The sequence below is a fragment of the Zalophus californianus genome, chromosome 7, assembly GCF_009762305.2.
Source record: "Zalophus californianus isolate mZalCal1 chromosome 7, mZalCal1.pri.v2, whole genome shotgun sequence".
Taxonomy (NCBI): Eukaryota; Metazoa; Chordata; class Mammalia; order Carnivora; family Otariidae; genus Zalophus; species Zalophus californianus.
This window is the reverse complement of record NC_045601.1, coordinates 83,437,398-83,456,442: the sequence shown is the minus strand read 5'-3', so window position 1 is coordinate 83,456,442 and position 19,045 is coordinate 83,437,398. Positions and strand designations below refer to the sequence as shown.

General features: G+C 37.6%; 1 protein-coding gene across 3 annotated transcripts in view; it reads left to right on the top strand.

Annotated features, from left to right (window-relative positions):
- The window catches only part of KCNQ5 (potassium voltage-gated channel subfamily Q member 5), a 498,060-nt gene that overhangs the window by 411,694 nt on the left and 67,321 nt on the right, over positions 1-19,045 (top strand). For 2 of the 3 annotated variants that reach the window (XM_027603132.2, XM_027603134.2), the window contains 3 exons: positions 2,957-3,052; positions 12,706-12,800; positions 16,686-16,712. In XM_027603132.2, the coding sequence (XP_027458933.1) occupies positions 2,957-3,052; positions 12,706-12,800; positions 16,686-16,712 (218 nt within the window). The remainder of the gene's footprint in view (positions 1-2,956; positions 3,053-12,705; positions 12,801-16,685; positions 16,713-19,045) is intronic. The other variant, XM_027603133.2, reaches the window with a different exon arrangement.

The window sequence follows — 19,045 nt, the reverse complement described above, 5'->3', positions numbered from 1 at the left end:
ATGTCTTAGGTACCTGCCTGCAACAGCATCGTGTGATTAAGATTTAGGAGAGCACATTTTGCTGGGAAAGTTAGAGGTGAGTCGTGAGCCATCCCTGGCCTGGGGTTCCTCCCACCCAGGAAACCCAAGGACCAAGAAAGAGAAGAACCTTTCCCCACCTGTCTTCAAAGCAGAAGGACTCTCCTGAACATCAGAGAGGCACGCAGGCCACCCTTCCCAAACTCCACGGGGACGTCACTTTCCTTGAGGCCCACAACATCCCAGAACTAATGAGCAGGCAGAGGTACTCTGCTCCTCAGCATCGTCCTCAGGCACAGGCCTCTCTCCTCTTTCGGATGCTCCCTTCCTTCCTTCTAAGAGCATCATTCAGTCGAGCCTGTCTGCCTGTGTGAGATGCACAGTGGGCTCCTTAAATCTAGGAGGTAAAAAGGGATAAATATTTAAAATATTTACCAAAACATATTTTCTCTGCAGTTACTGTTTATGTAGCACTTCTCAACATAGCACTAAAACGTAAAACCTAAAGATTTAAGTCACATGATCTTAGATGATGAATTAAAACAAAACTCAATTTCTGAGAATTTTCATCATATTGATGTTGATATTTGAAGGGACCACACATGGATTATATACATCTGTATCATATTTATCTCTCATAAGTTAAATATATAAAACATGATGGACTTCATTTTAGCAGACCTTTCATTAGGTTCACTGAGCTATGTACTTAAGAGGTGGAAGAAAATTGGAATGGAGCCATAATGAGACAATGAGCAGAGCTGGTTTAATAACTTTTGTAGTGTACAATCTGGTGCAAGAGATATGTAGTAAACATTTGCCAACTACTAATATATGTTTCTAAGCAATGCCAGTGTGATTTTTAGCACATTTTAGTTTGTTTGGCAAATGCTGAGTTCGTGCTATGTAGGGCCTGTCTTTATTTTCCAAAAGGGATCTAACTCTAAACCTCATTTTCACGTAAGTGCCCAAAAATGGTGGCTATTGCTGTTAATTTAATGTCTACAAAATCTGAATTATGCTCCATGAGTGGATTACATACACTATGCACATAATGTACATACACACAATACATGCAACAAATATGTCATATAAACTCTGTTTTATATTCTTTTATATGTTTATATTTCATGAAAAATAACATTAAAAGGAAAATAAATCTTTCCTGCTTTCAAATAGCAGGGAAAAATTTAGGAGTTATAAATGACTGAAGTTGGAAGACCATTTTTATAACCTCTAGTTAGAGGGAATTGTTGTTTAAATCAACAAACAAGATCATACAGACTGGGTTTTTATGTTTGCACGAAGTTTGGTTGATGTAGCCTCAACCTAATGAAGATCTCAGATGGCATGAGACAATCACAGAAAAAGACAGATGGAAAACAGAACCTATGATGTAATTTCTAATTTCACGGTACAGTCATTCACCCTAATTAATATGGAGTCGATTTTGCTCATTAATAGCAAACTGTATTATCATATAGCTGTATTTTAAACATAATTGCATTACTGATTGTCTGGTTATTGTCATGGATATGCTCAGAATTGTGACATCTAAGATAAGAAGGAAGGTTAAAGGTGACCTAGAGTCCAAAAGTATCTTCCCCAAGTTGTCATCCAGCCGAGACTTCACACCTCCTATCGATGAGAACCCCACCACCTGCCACAGTAGCCTAGACCATCTTAGAGCTACTTTAAAAATATAAAGAAAAGAAAAACAACCATTCCCTATCTACAGCAAATACTGACTCAGTGCTTATAAGACATCCATCTCTAGCCTAAGGGTTAGACTCCTTGAAGTTTAATAAAAAGGTAATAATTTATAGCTAGCCGGTGAAATCCACAGACTTGAAAGCAGGGGAGCTCCATGTCCCATGCCAATAAAGTGGAGACTTATGGACAAAGCCCAGAGACTGAATGCAGCAGCTCCAAAAGCCAACGTAAGGCTGAAACAAAGTATCTTGATTCCACTGATGTAAGACCAAAACAAACTGCAAAGAAGGAGGCATTTCAAAGAGCCAGGATTTTGGCAGATCAAAATGATAAGCAGAAGGAAGTAAAGTACTTAGCCAAAGTACTAATATAAACCTAGGAGAGACAACTCGTCTTACTAACCCTAAAATCTCAATAGGTGAGCTAAAACCAAAAAGGTAAGGAATGCTAAAAGTATGAGATTAAAACTCAGGGAAGTAGGAATGTGCTTTGCAATAACCCGTGCTCTTGTCTTTATTATATAAACAGGCAAAATGGAAAACTTACTATCTTCAAAATTGAGTGTCTGGATAGCTGTCTCCCCCCACCCCTTTCACTTTACTTTAGTAGGTGTAGAAATATAGCATCATGGATCATTAAGCTGGGACAGATTTTAAATATGCCCCCACCATTTCAAGAATGGAAAATATAAAATTTCAGAGTATCATCAAAGTGCTAGAAAAACTCCCATGTCTACAGTAGCAAGACATTAACTGTCCCAAATTTTAAACCCACCTCTGTCCAAACCAGAATTCCTATCCTCTAAACTCCATCATGCCCCCCAATTCCAAATGGATACAACCATTTACTCTAACTTAAACATAAAGAAGTGTCACGGAGAAGGCCACACACACACACACACAAACTTTTCAAAATTGAGATTTTTATTTATAATTGTGGTGCTTCTTACCACACTATAAGAAATCATAAATGGCATTGCCTGGTTGATTTACTCAAGAACAAAAGTTGTTACATTTCTTGACAGGCTTGCCTCAGAACTTGCCATTGCCAGTGGTGTTATAACAGAGGTAAATAGTATTTGTTTTAATAAGTAATATGTTTACCAACAGGTTGCACAATGTTTGTCTTTTCTCAGACTCATTTTTGAGGGTTTTTTTAAATATTTGTCTTACTTAATAGTCCTTTCGAAAAAAATTTTAAGTACTATTTTTGTATTTTGTTCCAGGGCATTCTTGGCTCAGGTTTTGCATTAAAAGTACAAGAACAGCACCGTCAGAAACACTTTGAGAAAAGAAGGAACCCAGCTGCCAACCTCATTCAGGTAAATGTCAATGTAACAGGTTGATGGCAACATCTGTCTCTATGTGAGTGCTTGCTGGGTCATTTTCCAGTCTTTGTGCCTCACTGCTTGGGAGAGCTACGGATTTGTTTTGTTCATAAAAATGAAATTGGAACTTAATGTACAGTCTTGGATTTGGGTAGACGAGCCCCCCTCCCCCCAAAGAGAAAAATATGTATTTTCAACAAATGGCCCATGCGTTGCTCAGATTTATTAACCATGCCAGCGAGGACATGCGGAGGTTAGCAGTTGTGTCGGTCCTGGAATGACCTAATGTATCTTACGGATGACTTGATGAAACATAATTGATCATTAAGTGATGGAGCAGAACATGGCATTGTTCCCTGCATTACGATTACTTTCTCCAGGCAGATGTATGCCACTGCTCTGAAGAACAGCATATTTGTTTAGGATGTCAAGGTTTACTGCCCATGGGATTGCTTTTAATGCCACCTAGAGCAATAACTTGAAATAGTTCATCCTATTTTAAGAGCTGGTGGGATTATGGAATATGTCAACGTTTGAGAATATGAAGTAATAAGCATATTATATGAAACTACCTCATAATACAAGGCTGTTTAATTTTCATTTTCTTTTCAATAACTCTGGGTTTGCTTCAGCATTAGCAAGGAATGCTTCTCCTATTGCCATCCATATCTTTTGAGAATAGAACCATCCTAAAACCAGGTTGTTTAAGAATCACAAAGTATATTCTTCTCTAAATCCATGCCATGAAGCTGGTGTTTAATTATGGAGACAGTCTGAGATTTCTTCCCTTCCCGCCAAACAGTGGCGGACGCAGAACTTCTAAACTGTTGGGGTTTGGAGTGGCGATCTGAGATGCTAGGAGATTTGTCTTCATGGTGTAGTGACAAGCACACTGTTTTCATTTAGATTGTAGGTTTAAGTGGGTGCACTGGTGAGGGGTAACCACTGCACAACCCTACCTTTAGCCTTTGTCTGCAGCTGTAATGGGCAGGACATCCAACAGAAATGGAGCAGGGGAAAGAAGCAGGTGAGGGCAGTTCAGTTATATCATGAAGGACATCATTTTATATCTAATGACTAAGTAAGTATTAATCTTTAACTCAAACTACAACTATTGACAGACCATTGGGCATGACTTCTAATGCAAACCATCTCTATTTTTTTAATGCTTGGGTTTTAAAAGAGCATTAAAGAGAAATGTTGTTCTCTAAAAGAAAAAGATTCCTAAGTAGTAGAAGTTGAAGATTTGAAGCCAAATAATAATCCCCATAATGGAAAGAGGTGTCACACACTTTAGTATGCACACAAAACACCTGAGGCCCAGAGCTGTTAGCCTTTCATCCTTTGGTGCTTCTTAACCCTTATGAAATGTTGCCACACTTTCAGTGAATTTTTCTTCTTACTATTTTTATCTTTTAATATCTTTCCTTCTCATCTTTTAATTCTAGAACAGTGTTTTCCAACTTGGCGAGTGCAGAAGCTCTTCTATGGGTTCCTTACATCTGTCCGGGGCACCAAGCCCTGTCTATATATGGAACCATCATATATCTTACCCATGTCAGGACTCCTTGCTCTCAGGAGAATGGAGATATTGTTATCACAAATAAAGTTCAAATGTATTTAAAATCCTTACTAAATTATTTCTTAGCTTTTCTATTTATATTTTCTCAATCAACACATACTCAAAATATAACCACTTTTAGGTACAGATCCTTGATACTTCTGGATATTAAAAGGGGGCTCTATATAAAAAAAAACGTTTTAGAATATCAACTGTTCTGTTTGAAAGTGAGCCCTTTGAGGCATTTCTCCTGCACGTATCCCTTGTGATGATATAGAACTCTACTGCCCAGTACAGTTGCCAATAGCTACATGTGGCTATTTAAGCTTATAAATTCAATTCCTCAGTGGCACTAGCCATATCTCAAGAGGTCAGTAGCATTATGATAGATACTGGCTACCATATTGTACAAGACAGATATACCAGAATATTGGAGGAACTTCCCTGATCTAACTTATCAACCACTAAATTGTGCAAAAACAATTTCCAATTGAACTTGAAAACAGACTGCCACTCTTGTAGCAAATCAATGGACCAGAGGTAATTATAAGTCCACAGCTAAAGCCAGACAAGGCCTTCCTTTCAGGTAACCCATAAAGACTGAGAGGCTGACCAAACAGTTGTGCTCAGAGATCTAGAATTTCATTTTATGGAACTGGATTATATAACATATACTGTGATCAATAATTAAACTTGTACAAGTAAGAAGCTTTTACACAGCAAAGGAAACCATCAACAAAATGAAAAAGCAGCGTACTTAGAATGAGAGAAGATATTTACAAATGGTATATCCAATAAGGATGTAATATCCAAAATATATAAAGAACTTATACAACTCAACACCAAAAAAAAAAAAAAAAAAAAAACAAAGAGTCCTATTTAAAAATCAGCAGAGGACCTGAATAGACGGTTTTCCAAAGAAAACATACAGATGGCCAACAGACACATGAAAAGATGCTCAACATCACTCATCATCATTGGAATGCAAACCAAAACCACAGTGAGAGATCCCCTCACACCTGTCTGGATGGCTAAAATCAAAAAGACAAGAAATAACAAGTGTTGGTGAGAATGTGGAGTAAAAGGAACCCTTGTACACTGTTGGTGGGGATGTAAATTGGTGCAGCAATTGTGGAAGACAGTGTGGAGTTTCCTCAAAAATTTAAAAATAGGAATAACATGTGATCCAGTAATTCCACTACTAGGTATTTACGCAAAGAAAATAAAAACACTAATTTGAAAAAAATATATGCATCCCTATGTTTACTGCAGCATCATTTACAATAGCCAAGATATGAAAGCAACCCAAGTGTCCATCAATAGATGAATGGATAAAAAATATGTGGTATACTTATACAATGGAATATTACTCACCCATAAAAAAGAGTGAGTTCTTGCTGTTTGTGACAACAAGGATGGACTTAGAGGGTATTATACTAAGTGAAATAAGTCAGACAAAGACAATACCATATGATTTCACTTATATGTAGAATCTAAAAAAATAAAACAAACAAACAAAAAACAAACAGACCCATAAGAGAACAAACTGATGATTGCCGTAGGGGTGGGGGATAAGAGACTGGGTAAAATGGGTGAAGGGGAGTGAAAGGTACATGCTTCCAGTTATGGAGTGAATAAGTCACGGGGATGAAAGGTACAGCATGGGGAATATAGACAATGGTATTGTAATAGCGTTATATGGTGACAGATGGAAGCTGCACTTGTGGTAAACACAACAATAACATATAGAATTGTCAAATCGCTATGCTGTACACCGGAAACTAATGTAACAGTGTGTGTCAACTATGCTTCAATAAAAAATAATAATTAAACTAATGCAGACGTAGGTAATATTTGTGAAATCACTAATTTTCTTTTACTTAAAACTCCAGCTTATGTGTTATGCTGAACAAAAAATAGTATAAAATGAAAGACTTAAAATGCTCAAGAATACCTTTAAAATCTAATCATAATTTCATTAATCAAAGTAGAATCTACAAATTTAAAAGGCAACTGTTCTCCCCCCATCCAAATGCAATTGATTTTTTACTAGACATAGGAATAATAATATAATTATTAAATGTTTTCATTGTTCTTCCTTGCTGTAATCCTTAGCCAGAATTCAGAGCTTTAAGCTTTGATTATATATTGCAGAAATTTATTTTTAAGGATGCAGTAGATTGAAAAGCAATCCTTACTTGCTGATCCATTTATTTTCTCACCCAATAAACCTGCCTTGATTTGCTGAACACACAAAGGATCAAGACCAAGAGTAATGTCATTTGTTTTAAGCCAGAGCCACTATCTTTCTCAAAGGGCACTGAAGGAGACTAGAATAATTATGGTGATCATTTCACATAATATACAAATATCAAATCATTATGCTGTACACCTGAAACTAATGTTATATGTCAATTATACTTCAATAAAAAATTAACATAAATAAAAAAAATAAAAAGGCACTGGGAGGCCCAAATTGCTTTGTCATTTGGTTGGTGAGACAATTAAATTAACCAGCCTTTCTGGGTTTTAGAGAAAAGTTGAAAACCCCAGCAGCTTTCAGCAAATTTAGCTGTGTCAATATCTTTGCATGATTTATTTAAATTAACTTTTCATTTCAAATGGGGCAGTCTGGGAAAAGAAAACAGCTTGAATACCTGCCCAAATGCCGCAGCTTTTATTAATAATGCCCAGACTTGCAAAGTATTTTTCAGTTTGCAGGGTGTTTCTAATACATGATGTCACTTGATCTTCAGGCCAAGCCTAGGAAGAGCTAGGACTCAGTCCCTGGGGTCTGAATCATAATGCATTACTCCTTTCAAATAGCAGCAGTTGTGTCCTCGTTTATGGATCTCTGAAGTCTTGGGGCTAGCATTTAAAGATACTTCAAAAATGCCACATTAGGGGGTTTATTTTGAGAAAGATTGGACCAGGTCAGGGTGGAGCCAAGATGCTTGCTGGAAAGAGAAACAGGAGAATTAAGTGAAAGTTTGTGAAGTGGACGCTGACCGACAGGCTTATTCTCCTGAAGGGAAGAGATTAGAAGATACTGCTATGGGGAAGCTATGCAGCCCAAAAGAAAAAATAATTATATATTGAGACTTCGGCTTCCACCTGAGTCTTCACCCAGTTACCCTGAAGTAAGGCCACCAGTCAATACTCTCAAGCCTTATACAGAGCTTATAATAATCTTTTTTAGTGCTTTATTCATAAATAAGAACAGCCTGAGAAAAAGTTTCCTAGATGTGTGAAACATGATGGCAGAAAAAAAAAGAAAAGAAAAGAAAATGGAACAGAGCTAAAGCTGTGAAAACCTCCCAGAAATTAGAAGAAAAAGACAGAGATAGAAAATAAGACCAAAAAAGAAGGAAAGTTGGATGATGCTACCAGGAGATCAAATATCCAACTAATACCTCAAAAAGAGTACAGGGAAATTAAGGGAGGATTTTAGCAAAGAAATGTTATATTATGATTCTCCAGAACTGAGTGGTCACTCAGGGTCCACCCTGGGCCCACCAAGTGCCCAGCACTGCAAACAAAAGAACACTTGCAAAAAGGACCTTACGTGCCTTCTGGGCAGGATGTATCCAAAGGGTAAAGAATTAAGATGGCATTAGCTTTCATATCACATCTTCTTTGTCCATTCATCCATTAATAGGACACTTAGATTATTTCCACATTTGGGGTGTTATGGAGAGTGTGGCATTGAACACAGGAGTGCAGATAGCACTTTGATATCCAGTTTTCATTTCCTTTGGATATAAACCCAGAAGTGGGGTTACTGGATCATAATGGTAGTTCTGCTTCTTATTTTTTGAGGAACTGCCATCCTGTTTTCCACAGTGGTATATGTATACAAAGGAACGTTATTTCAACCATGAGAAGCATGAAAATTCCTCAATTGGTGGCAACATGGATGGACTTTGAAGGCATTAGTCTAAGTGAAATAGCCAGACAGAAGGAGACAAATACGGCATGGTCTCACTTATATATGGAATCTGAATTTTTTTAAAGTCAAACTCCTAGAAGCAGAGTAAAAAGTGGTTGCCAGGGGCTGGAGTGTCGGGTAAATAGAGTAAAAGGGTAAAAACTTTCAGCTATAAGATGAATAAGGTCTGAGGATCTAATGTACAACATAGGAACTATAGTTGAGAACACTGTATTATATCACTGAAATCTGCTAAGAGTAGAGCTTAGTTGTTTTCACAAAAAAAGAAGAAAATAAAGATGAAGAAGAAGAAGAAGAAGAAAATAAAGACATGGGGGTAATATATACATCTAACAAATCACCATGATATACACTTCACTTGTCTTACAGTTTTATGTCAGTTATACCTAAATAAAGCTGAATTTAAAAAAAAAAAAAAGCTACTTGGATAGAATTACTCTTCTAAAACAAGAAGATAAACCAAGAAGAGACACGGGATCCAGGAAAGAAGAGATCCCACCCAAAAAAGAACCAAGGGAATTCCCAGGATGATAGGAAGAGAAGCCCAGAACAAAAGCTCAAGCAGGTCTCAAGAGCAGAGGAAGCAGGAGGCTGGAGAGCTCCAGGAAATAGATCTCCAAGGAAATAAAAAATGAAACTGACAGATTCCATGATGTATTTGAGGAGTGGAATTTTAGAGTTCTATTAGCTGGGCAATGTATTTGTAAGAGGTACAAAAAAGCAAATCAAGAAATTGAAATAGGGCAATAATTACTCTAAGACAAAACAAAACTCTATATATAGGAAAGTAAAAGTAGTCCTGGTACACCACATTGCTGAACTAGGAACAGTAGTTACATGGTCATAATAGTGCAAATGCTAAATAGCAACTGAACTAAAAGTTGTTGTTCGGATAAAAGGAAAGAAATAGGATGTGTGAGTGAGCTGCCATTATTTTTCATGGCGGGAAGCTAATTGGTAATGCCTAAAATTGAAATATCAAGAAACATAAGTATGAGAACAATCCTTAAAAATAAGAATTCTTAAAAATAGAAGCAACAGCTGTAAGAGGTGAAGGGGGTTTACCTCTAAGGAACAAAAAGTAATGAGAAGCAAGGTGGGGAAGGGATTGCTGGTTTTCACCCTAAATCTTTTTGTACTCCAACTTCTTAAATCCTGTACCTTGAAAATAATCAGTTCCATGTTAATTATACTTTGGAAGGTGACCTGAAACTAAAATTTCCAGAAAGGGTCAAATGTGCCATAGCTGTAATACTCTAGACAATACAAACTAAATACTCCCTTTAAAGACTTAATTATACTGATATTGTACTTATAATTATAGACCAAAGTTTGAATTTGTTTGGCTGCCTAGAGCATCAGGGTCACCTGATAAATGGTAAATTTGGCTTTCATTTTGTTTCTTGTTGCCCTATCCTTTGGAGTACATTTGCCATGTCAATTAAATCCCTCTGGGGCATTATTTTTCTCTTGCCAACCACTGTGTGATTTTGGCTTTAAATGTAGGAAGATCAGCTACTTGATCATATGGTCGTGGCCTTGAGGTTCAGGTACCTGAAGCAATTAGTTGAGTGAGCAAGCTAAGGACGGGACAAAGTTGTTAAGATTATAAGACTAATGAAGTTACACTTTCCATTTCCATCTCTACTGTTAACTAATATCCGCTCCGATTCAGATGCCACTGCTCCTTCTGTATCTCCCATTTCCAAGACATTTTTAGGAGAAGAGTAATGAAGGGCATAAGAGCTTAGCTCCTGAGATCAACTTAATAGAAAAAGAGCAAGAAATCAGGACTCATTTTTAAGGAAATCTTTAATTTTCTAAAAGAGGCCTGGTTCATCCCTAGTTCTTTGTAACATGGGCAGGTAATGTCTTCGTCCCCTTTTTTGTTGTTTTGTTTGGGATTTTTTTCACTGGTATCTAATAATGCACAGGCTTGCTGGGTGCTTCCAGTTCTACACAGGTCTTGCTTTCAAAGCATCTGAGTTCACATCTATATGATGCCTTCTATGAAAATTGTTTAATTAAAGTAGCCATCTGTGCTGTCAGAGCATTGGAGTTTCCCTGGGCCTCACTATATAAGAAACTGCAATGATAAACCCATGTGTTTTCATTGATTACTCTAGGTCACTCTGTAAACTGTGTTTAAACATTATTTGCAAAAACTAACATTTCAAGATGATGTGATAATTGTTTTACTCTCTTTAAGATGCCAAGATGCTTAGCATAAGTTTTCACAGATTTGTAAGATAAATCAACAATGAGCCATGTAAGCAAAGCTCCAGGCAAGGAACCCCGCTTCAATTATTTAAACCTTCCTTAATAATATTTTTTTAAATATCCTCAGGTCTTAAGATATATTTTCCTAGTTTTTTATATCACTTCTTGAACATTTTACTGAAGTGTAATATGCATACAGAATAGAGCACATACCTAAAGAGAACTGAGCACTCCTGTGTAACCAGCACCCAGATAAAGAAACAGAACATGACCAGTACCTTCTATGTATCCTTTCTCAATCACTGTCCCCCAAGGGTAACCACTGTGATGCCTTCAAACAGCATAAATCAAATGGAATCACACAGCATGTCCTCTTTTGTGTCTCGTCTCTTTCACTCAACGTGATTCATATAAAGTTCATTCATCACTGAGCATAGTTCCAGCGTGCTATTACTGTGGACTATTCCACTATGTTAATGTACCACATTTTACCTATTTATTCTTCTGTTGGTAGGTGTTTGAGCATTTCCAGCTTCAGCTTATTAAGAGCAGTGCAGTTTTGAACATGATACTACATATCTTTTGATGAATATATATAAACACATCATTGAGTATGTATGTAGGAATGTGTAGCTGTATCATAGGGTATGTATATGTATAAATATCCAGCTTTAATAGATACTGCCAAACAGTTTCCCAAAGTTGTTGGGTCAACTTTTAAGTCTTTTTGTTCAGGGCATATTTATTTAATGATATTCTCAAGAAAAGGCCTATTATTAGATCACTGTTTTTTTCATTGTAAGTTTCAAAATCATGAATGACCCGTTTAAATGGATCTGCCACATAAAGTAGAATGCTTTGATTTATGAATTATAATAAAAAAAACTTCTCTCGGGATATTGGAGTAAACACTTTGTCATTAGAAATGTTTGCAGACTTATTACAAAGGAAAAAAATTCACTAACATCTATATAGAAAATAAGTTCGGGCAATCTCCCAGATGGACAGTTTGGAGGGAAACTTTTCCAGCAATAGCCATCAGGTAGTAAGCAAAGGGCAACAGAGGGATTCTATGACCAAGAACCAGGCAGTCTGAGATAATGTCTCAACTCTACCAACCTTGTGTAAACCTCTTAATTTACCTGAGGCTTTATTTTTCTCTTCTACAAAATAAGAGTCTGAATCCACCTTTCCAGTGTAAGGACTACGTGAAGATACATTGTATTATATATGTCAGTTGTAATTATATAAAGTAGAGAGAGCTTATGTTTTACATCAAAAAGCCCTAACATATTCTTAGACCATGACATTAAATTTTTAACTTTCCAATTATATTCCTAGAGAGTACATTTTCCCTGTCTTGTTTTAGCCCTGCTTTTTATTATCACTGTCCCCATTTTTAGCATTAGCAGTATTACACAGTCCAATGTCAGGGAATGACACTAATTAATGTTCATTAATGACCCTTTCATTAGTTTACTAGCTGGTTTACTGTTAGTTTACTAGTTGCATTGTGGGTTGTAGGTAGTCCTTTGCCACTATCTTATCAAATGGTGACTAAAGATGTGCAGTCGTTCCCGGAATGCATGTTCTTGCTCAGATAGTTTACCTCGGATAATATCATCTCCTTTCCTAGCCAATTCACAGGTTGCTTTTATGTTATACTTTTTGGTACTTTTATTGTCTGGTGTGAGTTGTTTTGAAAACCAGTTCCACTGATGTGGCAGAATGTGTTTAACAGCAGGCTGAAAATGCCAAAGTCGCCTTCTTCACCCTCTGGGCATTTAATCGGGGCCAAGTATGACAAGGAAAAGATTCTTAATATATATTAACTTAATAATCTCCCTTTTCATTTTATTCTATTTTCTCCTCTCTTTTGTTTTTTCTTTTTTATGTCCCCACGTATGCCACATGCAGTGCGTTTGGCGTAGTTATGCAGCTGATGAGAAATCTGTTTCCATTGCAACCTGGAAGCCACACTTGAAGGCCTTGCACACCTGCAGCCCTACCAAGTAGGTATCACTGTGACAGCTGGTGCTCTCATCAAGCCTCTTCACGTTCCCAAAACAAACCACACATACACAAACACACACACACACACACACACACACACACACGTACGTGTTGATATTTGGATTGTCTTATTCTCTCTTGCCCTTCAAGAGATTCAAACCTGTTCAGTAGCACCTCAGGCACAAAACTAAATGGACTCAGTGTTGTTCCTCAGCATTCACAGACTGAACTTAAAGATTAAAGAAATTCAAACTTTTATAGAGATTTATTGCTACTATTTCATGCTTATTTTCTAATAAATCATTTCATAAAGCCCACTGAAATTCTAAAAGTAACCACCATGGTTCTTGAAAAACAATGATGGTTTAAACTCCGTCGGTCACCTGACCCCAAGCAGGGAGCACTTTGAGAGCAATGTATCTTTGCATAAAGTCCCTCAAAGTCATTTCTCATCTGGATCATCTTAGAGGATGGTCCTGGAGCTTTCACATGCTGATCAAGCTAGTGTCAGTAGCAAAAGAATAGCTGGAGTCCTAATAGGATTACCCCATTCAGTGAAGCAATGGGACCAATCAGATTAAAATTTGAAATTAGCATTCAAAATTGGAAAGTAATATGGCTTCCATTCACATTTCATTGGCCCAAACAAATCACCTGGCCAGGCCTCAACTCAAAGGGGATGGGAAAGTGCAGTCCTCCCATGTGCCTGGAAAGAGAAGAGAACCAGAAAACTTATGAACAGTCCTAATGGTTACCACAGTGATCTTTAATTTAAAAAAAAAATCCTTAGTCCTGGAATCCTGGACTCCAGTTCAACTATCCGAATATACTTAATCAAAATCACCATATTCATTAAAGAAGTCCTCATTGAAACAACCAAAGCACATAAGCCAAGGGAAAGGCTTTCTGTGTCACCCAGCTTGATTGCAATAGTCAGTTCCTCAGGTTGTCCAAAGGTTACCAAAGTGCTTATTTACTTAGTACTTTAGAGCACCTGCTGTTCCCTTTCATAGTCCAACAAAACCTTAATCCTAGTGGCTTCATGGGATTCAAGGCATCCAACTACTGTGATTCAATCAGAGAAACCTCTTTCTTACTTGCTGTGGAAGAGCAATCAACTGGAGAACCCTTCATGACTTATTGCCTGGAATTTCAGTCTCAAAGGAGGTTTGTGCTGCTTCAGAGCACACACTGTTAGGAAGCCATACATCTGTCACTAACTGTCAGGATCTGTTACATTACTTCCCTGATCCTCCCCGGGCCCCATCCACAAAGTGAAGGATGAGAGGTGAGCAAGATAACTTTTAAGCTCTGATAGGACGTGTCTCCTAAAAGCTGGGATCAAAACCTGTGAAAGAGATATTCCTAGAACCTCAGGTCTTCAGAAGGGACGGAACCTTAGCAAGGAAAGAAGCATGGATGCTGTCAAATGAATGCATGCATGAGAAATCTCTTTTCATGTAGATCTTAAAATTGAGTTGACTTTCCTTTATTGAGTATGAGACTCTTTCAAAGTTGTGGTAATAAAAACAAAACATCTATTCCTTGGAGGTATTGAGTCAGAAATGGGAATTGTATAGAAATTATGTTTCTTGTACTCATGAAGGTTTCTAGGTATATATGTAAGACGAAAACTAGTAGAAGAAACAAAAGAAGGTTCTCAAGTGACAGAAGAGAATGATCTATTATCATGTGATAATCTGGCTTTCCACTTCCCGAAGTTTTTGGATTAAAGTCATTCTGAAGCCTGGAAAAAATTATTGAATAATAAGTGAAATTCTCCCAGTGCATAAACTATGATTTTACTCACATAATTTCTCTTTCTTCCTCTGAAATTTTCCATTTTAAATGGGGGAGGGGAGGGAAGGGAGAGGAGAATTTATGCAAACACCTATATTCATGCTGTTCCACTTTGGCTGTCAGCCATCCGCCTCATTGTCCTTTCCCTGAACCCCCCATTTACCTCTGAGTCTCGGCCCCATTTACTGAATAACGGGGTACTTGTCCTGAATGACACAGCCATCCTGGCAAAGTTCAGGAAACCTGAATATCCTAACATCTCTCCCTCTAGTGACATGTTATTGTTCCAAATTGTGTGGTTCTTAATCTTTATTATTGTTGTTAGTTTTGTTAAACCATGGAGAACATGATAATAATTGTGGACTCTTTCCCACAAAAAAAAATATTAAATGCAAAAAAATCAGAATTTTGCCTACAATTTTAATGTATTCACAGGCTCCCTGAAGCCAAGTTCAGAACCTTTGCTTTAGAAAGCAAACCTGCTTTAATCAAGTTTGTAGATCTATGAAGAGAATAATTTACAATGACTTAGGGGGATATTTTTACATTTATAATTAATTGGCTTACTGAGTGCAGAGTGATGTAATAAGAAACAGACTGAAACTTCTTTTTATTTATATAGTGTATTTCCTATAACATTCAGAGTTTAAGAACTTCTGAAGAGATGATTCATTCATTCATTTGTGCATTCATTAAATAACTATTCATTGAGCACCTCTTATTTTGCAATTTCCAGGCACTAGAAGTGTAGTAGTGAAAGAAAAAAGAAACCAAATAGTTTAGAACCTCAGACTTTGGGGAATGTATATTCAAGGGACATTGGGGAGAGAAAATAAATTAAATAAATAAATAAATAAATAAACAAATAAATAAAATATGTAATAGAGTAGTGCTAAGGAGAACAGTATAAAGTAGGGAAGGAATTTGGGGGACATTAGGGATTACAATTTTAAATAGGTGGTCAGGGAAGAGATCATATTATCAATAGCATCATCATCAATGATATCGCTGTCATTAAAAAACATGAACTCATGCTCTTGTTCCCAGGAGTTTTAGAGATACAATGAGATGCTTTGACTCCTCAACCTCATTTCAGGGGGTAGGATGGAAGAGAGGTGTGACAGGGATGCAGGGGAGACAGGGTAGGGTGAGGGGGCAGGCCATACCCGCTCAGTTCCGCCAGGCATATACCCCGCAGTTTCTGACTCTCTCCTTTCTGGTCTGGCTGGTCTCACATAGGCTTTCGAGGTCTTAGCAGTTGCTATTTCAAAGTTTTGTTTTAATAACAGACAGATTTACAGAGGGAACATATTTTTCTTGATTTTCTTCTCAGAGAAAATGAAGGCTGTGCAAAGTGTATAACACAGGTAAATGTGCTCTTTTAGGGAGTGAGTCTGATATTTTATGAAGCTGTGGGGAATTATCAAGCTCCAAGGATGCCATGTGATAGTGTAAAAAGTCAGAATGTAGACATTCTGTAATCCAGTGCCTTCAATTTTTTCATAAGAAAATCAAGACCTACAAGAAAGTGAGGTGCTTGCCCGAAGACACACAGTCATTTGTAAAGAGTAGGGACCCTACACCACGTTGCACAGACCTGCATTTGCTAAAATGGGTTGTTAAAAATACCATCCAACACTAGTCCAAGGTAGTTGTGCTCAATTTCCCATGCGCCTAATTTACTTCAAGAGAATTTGTACTGTATACAATATGAAAACAAAATCTTCCTCAACAAGTGATTGAAGGTACAGTGTAACCAGCACTATTCTAAGAGTCCTTATTGATGCCAGTTAGATCACAGCTGCTTTCTTAACCATGGATAACCTTAGCTAATGTGGAGTTTACAGTTTTAGGTTACATGTGGGCACTGCTGGTCTTGCTAAGTAAACGTGCCAGCTCAGATCTGTGCCACAAAGAGTATATGTTGAAAAGTTGGGTACATTTCTTATAAGGAATACTGCTTCTGTGGATCTTGCTTAAAAAGAATTACTTAGGGTACTTTATTCCCCATCCTCCATTATCACGTGCTATAAATGTATTCACCAGTTTATCATCATTTCTCTTCTGCCTGCACACACCTGAAGGAAAGAACAAGGGGAAACATCCAGCAGGTTTGTGATTTCTCTTCTGCTCCATGTTTGTTTATAAATCTGATACCTAACTGATGTTTTAAATGTATCTCATGTGAGTAAAATTGATCAAGAAATACAAGATGATTAAAAGTGACCTTTCACAAGATTGCCTGCAAAGGTTGCTGTTTCATTGATTTCTTTTTCCCCCTTGGAAGCATCAGTGTCTCCCTAACTCACTGCTTTTTATAATCGGCAGGGCATGGAACATTCTTGGGGAAAAATAATAATTATGGCCTTTGGTTATTCCTTGGTACCATTTTCTCAGATGGAAGTCTTACCAAAGTATTCAAATTCTGGGAAGCAATGTAAGATATATTCCCCTTCATCGGGGTCCTTTTAGAGTAATAAAATGGGATTTTTGGGCAAAAGGAGCACTGTGTACAGGAGGTAAAAACAATCTTTCTGTGACATTTCCAGCTCATTAAGCATTGGTTTACTTGAGTAACATGATTCAGAAGAAGAGCCTCCCCCCCACCACTGCCCCATCTTTTAGGAAGAAGAAACTTCACCAAATAATTTGTGGCCATTCTTTCATCCTTTCAAGGAAATTCTTTATCAGATTAAAGAGCAGAGAGTTAGACCTAGGAGGAATGGGAGGTGAAAGAGAACATTTTATTCTGTGTTATTGAGTGCCAGGAAAGAGTCTGGATTTGAGAGCATAGCCCCGAAGGACAGAGCCAGGTGGATCTCAGCACTGCTGGTGTGAGGAGTAGCAGAGGCAGAACCAGCAGGAGAATCCCAGGTGCCTGGAAGGGAAGAAGAAAAAAGTTTTTCCTAGCATTGCTACTTGTTTCAGTAGTGAGGAAACAACAGGCATTCCACCTGCACAGAGTTGGCCCCTGGGTGGGGACCAATGGGAGTCCAGGGATTGTTCCTTTAGTTTTGTACTGTCATACTAATGACACTAATTATAATATACTTATACAGTCCTGAAACTAGTTTTGAAAGTTCACTTGGGATGATGAGGTTCTGGGTCATCCATTTCTGCATTATATTAACACTTAAAAAGATTCACGCACCAGAACGTAAAGGCATCCATGATGAGAGATAGATGTGGCAGGATGCACAACACTCCTTTGAGGAAGGTAAGCCTACACAGGGATGGCATTAAGGACTCTTCTCTTACTTGGTAGGCAAAGAATTAGGGCCAAGGTCATTAGATATTCCTGGGTGATATTTCCAGAAAGTTTTAGTAGCCTGAAGATTTGATCTTCTCTACTTTAGAAATATTTCTGCCCAAAGAGAGGTTCTGGTGATTAGACTCAGAATATTCTTTGCATAGACTCTAGAACAGGCAGTCTCACCAATTCTGACCATTTAGTCTTTTTCTGTCTAGACTCCCAGCAAACCCCACCGTCCTTCCCCTGTGGCCATTTTACTTGAAAAGAGTTACACAAAATGAATCATAGCCATTATAAGCCATTTAGTCTATTTGGTGATATTTGAAAAGCTCTCCTTGTTTCAGGAGCTATCCATTTACAAATTATGTCAAAGGGTAATTTGTCTCCAAATCCTAAAGGCTGAGACTATCTTTGGCACAAACTCCATAGCTACCTGAGAGCAAGGTCACCTGTCTTGGTTTCATCCTCCAAAACAGAGCTATTGACACCTAAAGGGGAAGTCTGTGAATCATGTGGAGGTGCTCACAAAAGTGTGACGTGGTATGGCAGTCCTGAGTGAGGGGTTCCCTTGGGCTGACACGATATTGCACTTTTTCCAAATGTTACCAAGGCAGAAAGCAAAGACAAAATTAAAGTGTAACTATGGAGCTTTTTTGTTCTTCACTCCAAAAATGAACCTCCCAATCAGCTGTCACGATTCAAAAAGACTACTGACCAAATTTTTTAAATTTCATGATGTTCACATGTACCTAAAATATCAAAATTTATTCAACATGCTTGTGAAGAAGGGTGTCAAAAATTACTCACCTGTAGTTTTGAACATATACAGAAACACCGAGGTATGTTTCGCAAGATTTCTTGCCTCTCTATGGTCACTGGACATTTGGCAAAACCACCATGAAACATGTCCTATATTACCATTTATTGAGCATTCATGCCTTACTTGATGTTTCATACTTCATACACTTAGGTCTTCTGTCCCCCAATTATGTATCACATCACCCTGTGCAAAGCTATGACAGAGAATGGGCTCAATAAACAATTCTTAGATAGAGTAATAAAATGTCCCTGATCGCCAGTAGTTCACGTAGAAAGAGAAAACACCAACAAAAATGGGAATGAGGAAATATACAAAAAGAGAGACAATGAAAAAGTAAAAACATTTCAATAATCTGAAGGAAAAAAGCTGAA